Here is an 8388-nt window from a genome sequence, read left to right on the forward strand (position 1 = left end):
AAACTAAACATTAATATCTACTATAACCGTATATAAATAATGCTAAAATAACACTGATTGGATTAAACTGAAACAGGACGATTTACACAAAATATTAATAAATCCAAATAAGCAAATGTACGCAACTGAACTGAAAACAAATGTTTAAACTGCAGTATTTAATAAATGCATTATATATTAATATATATAAATAAACACATATAGATTTAGCTTTAAAAATGTGACCGAAAGCTACACTGTTTGTCGTAGAGATGTGCATCAGCACAGATCTGGCAGCTTCAGCGTACCTTGAGATTCTGGAAGTGTGTGAGCGTCTTGCAGTGTGTGTGTCGAGCCGAAGACTCGAAGTGATAGAACTGATCACAGAGACGACAGATGAAGCCTGCGACGGGCACCACGAAGCTCGAGCCTGCCACACACAGCGTTATATTCATATTCACTCTGAGCCAACACCTGTAGTCACTGAATACAAGAATATTCCTAGTTTTTAATGGATGATGTTGAGATATAGAGTTGAAGACGAGGCGTCCCGTTAAATGAAGTGTGCAAACTCGGTTTTATTTACATAAGAGCATATTAAATTGCAATTAAAGTGTCCACTTTAATATTTGAAATAACTATAAATAAATAAACATGGGTGAAACTGTTCCATGGTCATTCAGCGTAACAGATGCATTTGTGCATGAATGAAACAACATACTTATTCTTATTTAAATTACAGGGCTCCTATGTTTTGTTTATTAAATTTCATACTTTTCCAGACTCAAATCTTAAACCTCAGGCCGTATTTAACATACATGGCTCAGAGAGCATTATTTTCAGGTATTAAAATACACTCATCTGTAAATATTTTGATTTTCTAAGGGGTTTATTTATTGTTTTCTTGAAGTGACAACATACAGATCCTCTAAAAACAAACATTTGTTTTTGCACATAAAGCAGAGGATGAGAAGAGAAAGAGATGAAGAGAAGGGAGAGAAGGGGGAGGAGGAGAGGAGAGGAAGCGGGTGTGTGTGGTGCCCGTAGAGAAAAGAAGGGGAGAAGAGACACCGAGATGAGACACAAAGAGACAACCAAGACAGGAGGGAGAGAAGAGAGGAGGGCAAAGAGAGAGAAAGAAGCGAGGGAGAGAGGAAAAGAAGGAAAAGGGCAAGAGAAAGGAAAGGGTAAAAAGAGAAGGAAGGGGGAGAGGAAAGAAAGGAGACAACCACAGAGAAGATAGAAGAAGGGAAGAGAGGAGAGAGGAAGAAGAGGGGAGGGGGAAGAAGGGAAGGAGTAGGGAGAACCCACCAGGGGAAGAAGAGGAAGGGAAAGGATGTGGGAGGAGGACAAGGAAGGGGGAGGGAAGAAGACCCCAACGAACAAGCTAGAGGAAGGGAACGAGCGGGACACAGAGAGAAAGCCGAGGGGGGAAGGGACTGAGGACCAAAACACGAGGAGGTAGAGCCGAGAGTGAGAGAGGAGCAGGACAGGAGGGAACAAAGAAGAGACATCAGAGAGAGAGAGAGAGAGACACGAGAGGAGAGAGACGACCAGAGTGCGAGGGGAGGAGCAACCGTCCACCACGCACCACCCAGACGAGGAGAAGACACAGGAGAGAGAGACAGGTAAGAAGACACAGGAGATGAGGACGGAAAGGAATTAGGAAGAGATCGAAAAGATGACGAGCAGAGACGCGTACGAAGAGAGACACAGAAGAGGAGGAACGGAGGAGACCGGAGAGAGAGGACGAGAGGACACAGAGGAGAGAGAGAATAGAAGGAGACAGACGACACCAGGGCAGCAATACCAGAGAGCGGCGGAGAGAGGAGAGACCAGAAGGACAGGAACGAAAAAAAGAGGAGAGCGAGAGGGGGGAGAACCCAGAGGGACAAACAGGAAGAGGAGAGGGAGGCAGAAGAAGGGGACACAGACAGAGGAGAGAGAGAGATGAACAGAGACACAGAGAGAGAAAGAGACAGAGACACAGAGAGAGACGATGAGAGACAAAGACGAGAGAGCGAGAGAGAGAGAGAGCGAGAGGAGCGAGAGAGAGAGAGAGAAACGCACATGCAGGGGTGAGCCAGCACCGCACATGCACCGGACAGAACCACTTTACCGATTTCTCCTCTTCCTCTTCTCGTCACCTCCGTTGGTCCTTTCCTCTCTATCGCGCGCTGCACTCTCCGTCTCTCTCACCCAGAAACATGCGGGGCGATTCAGCTGATCTGGAGCAGGCTTTTAGCCCGACTCCTTTCACACAGCTGCTACCTTACAACACAAACAAAAGTTTATCATTTTATTAAAATATTATTTTCAGTTTTCACTTTAATTTATAGTAAGGTTTAGTGAAGTCTAGTGTGTGTTTTTTATTAGTTTTAAATATTTCCTTCTGATTATATTTATAATGTTATTTAATATATCTATTGATTTTACTTATTAGTTTTGAATTGAATGCGTTTTTAGATATGTAGTCCTTCAAAAATAAAAAAAAACACTAACGAAAATGAGAATGATGCAAGTTTGTAGCATTTAATTAAAATATACATAATTAATATAAAGTAGCATTTATTTTATTTTATTTTATCTACTATTGTTTATAGGTTTAGTGACTATAATAACCATGTACATAAAACAAACTGTGTCAACATTCACAGAAGATGTTAAGTAAGAGATTGTTGTAATGCTTGTAGCACTTTTTTTAACAAACATATAAAAAAGTTTATTCTCCACCTGGGTATATTAGTTGACTACAGCTAAAAACGTGAAATTAAAATAATAATAAATAAATTTATTATTAAAATATTTTTGCTAGTTGCCATGGCAACATTTTCATTTTAATTTAGTTAATGTGATGCACTATAATAAGTAAAAATGACATCAAAATTGAATAAAAACTATCCAGACATTAAAAAAGAAAGGACTACCAAAAAGGACTAAATTCACATCAAGACTTCTAAAACGTTTAAAATTAAAACGGAAGTGGAAAATTGGTGTAGGATTTACACTGAAAACAATTTTTTCACTCCGAAATTTCTCATAAATTTCACAACTACTGACAAAGACATGGCAAAGTTAAATGCTGCAATTAATTAAATGTGAAATTTTTAAATGTAAAATACTGAAATAGCAATTTTGGGTAATTAAAAAACCCCCCAACTTCTAATATGACTTCGACTTCAGTTTTACAGTGTAAGTGTGCTGGTTGTCTAACGACTGTATTGTAAGGCGAGTATTCTGCAAAACACACTGTTTACAAAACTAAAGGACGAGTTAAAATTTTGATTATGTTGGAACTGCATGTCCAGGACGGAACCGTACACGGATATTCCCACTATTCAATGCATTTCAGCGTTACCGCCTTGTGACTGAACATCACCTGCTGGACTCGCTGGCTGGTGCGCCGTGCGATCTGCATTTGCTTCACCAACTCTCTGGAAGTCCTGAAGTTCAGCTTACACCACTGTGGCAGCGGGAGCTTGGACGCGCGGATACAGCGCGAACATACACACCGCTCCATCATCGTCGGGTTAAACCAGGAGTCTTTCAATGCATTCATACGAGTCAATGGCTGGTCCACCCATGGTGCTCCTTGGTCCTGCGGTGCTCCGTGACGTTGGTGGTGAAGTGCGTCTGGCAGGTGTATGCACCCATCTCTGCAGCACCCGGCCTCTTCTCACTGTTTCAGAAGGTGAAGCATACACACATGTGAGAGTCGGGTGCATTTCAGGAAAGATTGTGAAGGGGAAAGATGTGTGTGTTTATTTGTCTGGAATATTAACTAGTAATGCAGCCAAATGTTTTTGCCAACCGGGAAAAAAATCCATTCTCAGTGATGGGGTGCCGTCAGAATGAAGTCCAAACAGCTTGTTTAAACTGTTTGTTTCATCTTTTGTCTTCTCCAGATGTTAACTGATGGACTGGAGTGCTTGTGGATTATTGGTTTAGTTGATGAATGATGGTTTTGGCTTCACAAGATGATAAATGATGGACTGGAAGCAAGTGACACAACGCTACATTTCTCCCAAACTGATGAAGAACAAACTCAGTATGGCCTGATTCCACTGAAGCTAGTGAAGCTACAAAATGTCTCAGAATCCTCTCACCCAGATGGCCGTCTCTGCGAGCTCCTTGGCAGGGACTCCTGGACTCGCGGGCAGCAGCGTGACTAGACCGCCGGTTGCTCATGTTCTGTGTCGCGTCTCCATCATCTTCATGCTTGTGCGTAAGGCCGTTCGCATAGTGGGGCTCTGGAAACTCTGCACACGCAAGAATTTCAACTCTACATTTATGAAGACACTAGTCAGATTAACCAATGATTGCATTTGCATGTGAACTCTTTATGCGTGCTTATACATAGCATCAGTGATGTCAGAGGAACGTACTTGCTGGTTATGGCAAGTGATGTTGCCAGAAGATAGCAGAAGAACTTGTTGGAGGTCTCTGCCGCTGTGTCTTTGACGTCCTCAGCAGTGTCCGTGGTCTCCTTGATCTCCGGGACTGAATCAGAAGGCCTGCGGCGGCGTCTGGACCCGTGCGAGCCTGATCTGCTGCTCAGCTGGCACTTCATTGCTTTCAACCTGCTGACGAGAAACAATCAAGGACACATTTTAACGTCCCCTGAGGAATGAGGAGTGCTTCTTGAGTACACACAGCTCATGGGTGAGCATCTGTGGGGTTATTTCACCGGTGTATCTGATCTTCTGGTACAAACCTCGGGGCTGGACCCGGTTCGTCTGCTCTGCGGCCAGCGCTCCGTCCACGCCTTCCTCCTGCAGAGTGAGCTCTGAAACACACAACCATACAGCTCATTTACCTAGAGAAGCACTTCCATCTCAGAAGCACAACATGGTTTCCAGAGACGGGAGGAAATGTACAGAGTTATTATAGTAACAGTTATTTTATGTAGTAATAGTTTTTTTACCCTGCTGACACAATGAGCATTTCGCTGTCTAGTGGTCATGATTTAAATTCACAATATCTGTAACGCATTCATTTTTTTTTATATTTCTCATGGATATTTAATAATTTTTGACTTTTCAGTGTGACTTAAATCTCTTTTTTGGCACATTTGATCTGTAAAAGAAAACCTGCTTAATAATTATGCACACACCTGAATATAAGGCATTTCTCACTTGTGTTTAATCATTTTTGTATTTAAATGATTATACACAAAATTAATAGTGGTTCTTAAGATTGATGTGGTTTGGAATTGCTAAAATGTGCTTGGAAAAAAATATATGACCAGAATATCAAATTTATAATAATTATGCACGCTCTGTGTGTGTGTGTGTGTTATATATATATATATTATATATTAAATGTTAAAATGTTAATTTCATAGTATATATATATATAATTATATATATATATATATATATATATATATATCTATATATAATATATATATATATATATACTTACAGTTTAAAATCATTTAAAAAGTAGTAATGTATTATTATTATTATTATTATAGTTATAAATATATAAAATCTTTGCTAGTTGCCAAAGTCCACATTTCTCATTTTTATTTAGTGTGAACTCGATGTACTAAAATAAAAACTGACTTAACAAAATTTAATAAAAAAGTATATAGACATAAAAAATCTACTAAAATGACAAAAAAACACAAAACTACTAACTTTAAAATGTCAAATATAAAAAAAAACATGAAATAAAAAAAAAAATCAATAAAAAATAATGCTTAAACAACACTGTCATACCTGCTTAGGACAATTTTACAGGTCAAATAAAATTTTTACTGAAGAATTGATGTTAAAATTAATGTGCATTAACAAAACAACAAAGAAAAAACACTAGGTTTACACTTCTGCTTTTACAGCCTCCAGTTTTAATCTTCCTCCATTGTGATGGCATTACTGCAAACACATTTTTATATTTTTCATTTTTTAGAATTTGAGGGACAAATGATTTTGTAGTTGCCAGCCGGTCACAGATGTGATAGATGCCTTTTCTAAAACGGTTCTGTGTGAAGGTTGAAGCCCTCTGTACCTGCGGAGACTGGGCTCTTATATTCAGGCTTTGAGCTGATTCTGTCTCCACCAGGCTCTTCTGACCTGCACAAACACACAAACCGCACTTTAACAACACTCGCAGCATACGAAGGGGATCAATCTGACACAGACAGACGGATGAAAGTCACTGACTCTTTGTGTTTTGTGTTTTTTGGCCTCTGGTTCATCGGGCTGCTCTGAAGACTCCTGCCACATCCGAGCAGCGGACGCTTCGTCTGCTGTTCACATCAAAACACACAAATCACCAGACTCGTCACCTGGGCATTTCTGCTCTTTAAAACACTACACAGATTTTTCAAAAAAAACCATCATAAATGGATAGATTTAATAGCTTTGAAATACTGTATTGCAATCTCTTCACTTACTGTTCTGTTAACCCCCCCCGTGCTGAAATGTTAGCAACTTATCCACATATATTTTGGTGCATTTTGTTTATTCCACTCGATTTGATTATTAATGTGGATTGTATGTTTATGCACAACATACACAGCCTTGCACTCTTGAAAAAGATTCTGCGGATTTCCAACCAAGTGCCGGATATTATCTAACGCAGAGTTCAAAAATAGCATCGTTTATTTCTCACGTTTGCATTTTCTTCAGTCACTGGACGCAAGTCTAGCCTTTAAATTTGTTTTATGTCTAATCCAATATCATACATGTCAGGGGTCGACCGATGTGTGTTTCAGGGCCGATGCAGATTCAGACCGATAACCGATATTTTGAACATATTACATTATCGGTCTAAAAGTTTGGGGTCAGTAAGACTTGTAATGTTTTAAAAGAAGTCTCTTCTGCTCATCAGGGCTGCATTCATTGGTTCAAAAATACAGAAAAAAAAAAACAGTAATCCTGCAAAATGTTAATTCAATATAAAATAAAGATTTCTATTTTAATATCATTTAAAATATAATTTATTTCTGTGATGCAAAGCTGAATTTCCATCATGATCCTGCAAGTATAAAGTGTCACATGATCCTTCAGAAACCATTCTAATATGATGATTTATTATTAATCAATAATCAACAGTTTGTGCTGCCAAGTATTTTTTTTGGAAACTGTGATACTTTTTTTTTCAGGATTCTTGATGAGAATAAAAAGTTTTAAAAGGAACAGCATTATTCAAAATGCAAATCTTTTCTAACAATATAAATCTTTGCTATTCACTTCTTAACATAATTAACATCTTTGCATAGAGAAAAGTTTTATTTTTTCTTTCAAAAATCAGAATAACAATATTCCTTCTGACCCCAAACTTTTGACCAGAATTAGTGTATGTCTAGTGTAAAAAATAATAAAGAATTTCTAAGGGATATTTGATTTATTTGTTTTTATGATTTTTTATTATTTAATAGGAAAAACGGTTTACCGATAATCATAAAAAAGCTCAATATTCGGCACCGATTATTCGGTCGAAAACGCTCCTGAGAACTAACAAACAATTGTAACCTGCCTCAGATGAAAGACGGGAATCATGTCTTTGTGGTGTTTTTTCTGATTATAAACTCCTGCCTAAAGCAAAAATGCTACAAAATGCATATTTGTTGAGAAAGTGTGATGTGCTCCATCAAATCCGACACTATTTTTGGAATGAGCATCTCAAAATTACTAAGAAACACATCCTGGATTTCATTCAGCAGATGTGATGAAAGGCTGTATAATGTACAAAAAGTTATTGTTATTCAGGTCAGCGAAGGACAGGGGTTTGTAAAATTATTAAAAACTTTCGACTTTTGTGACGTTTTCATGATTTTCTGCATATATTTGGTTTACGCAGAACTGTTTGGACAGAGACACGTGACTCTTCTAAATACCTCTTCTGCCACTGCTGGCTTCTGATTGGCTGTCGCTGCTGGGCCCGCAGACTTCTGCTCGTTTTTTTCCCTCTTCCTGTCCGGCTGACGAGTCCTGAACTCCTGTGTGTGTTCAGTTATGCGGAGAGAGGCACAGATTTAATAAATAAATATACACCACAATAGATTGTTTTAGTTTTGTTTAAAAGAGATTCATGTACACTGCTTCTTAAAAGCTTGGGATCAGTAAGATTTTTCATGTGTTTGAAAGAAGTCTCTTCTGCTCAACAAGGCTGCATTTATTTGATCAAAAATATAGTAAATATTGTGAAATATTATTAGAATGTAAAACAGCTGTTTTCTATGTGAATATCTGTTAAACTGTAATTTATTTCTGTGATGTGCAGCTGTATTTTCAGCATCATTACTCCCGTCTTCATCTTGTCACACGATCTTCAGAAATCATTCTAATATGATGATTTATCATCAATTTTCAAAAAACATTTTTGCTGCTTAATATTTTTTTGGAACCTGTGCGATACTTTTTTTTCAGATTCTTTGATGAATAAGTTTAAAAAAGAAAA

At 38.1% G+C, this 8388-nt stretch overlaps 1 protein-coding gene across 1 annotated transcript in view; it reads right to left on the minus strand.

Annotated features, from left to right (window-relative positions):
• The window catches only part of LOC122142163 (RNA-binding protein 20-like), a 2503-nt gene extending 1891 nt beyond the window's left edge, over window positions 1–612 (minus strand). The window contains exon 1 of the mRNA XM_042751635.1: window positions 288–612. Coding sequence (XP_042607569.1) covers window positions 288–434 — 147 coding nt within the window. The 5' untranslated portion in view covers window positions 435–612. The remainder of the gene's footprint in view (window positions 1–287) is intronic.
• Window positions 613–8388: the final 7776 nt, after the last annotated feature.

The sequence above is a fragment of the Cyprinus carpio genome, chromosome A5, assembly GCF_018340385.1.
Source record: "Cyprinus carpio isolate SPL01 chromosome A5, ASM1834038v1, whole genome shotgun sequence".
Classification (NCBI taxonomy): Eukaryota; Metazoa; Chordata; class Actinopteri; order Cypriniformes; family Cyprinidae; genus Cyprinus; species Cyprinus carpio.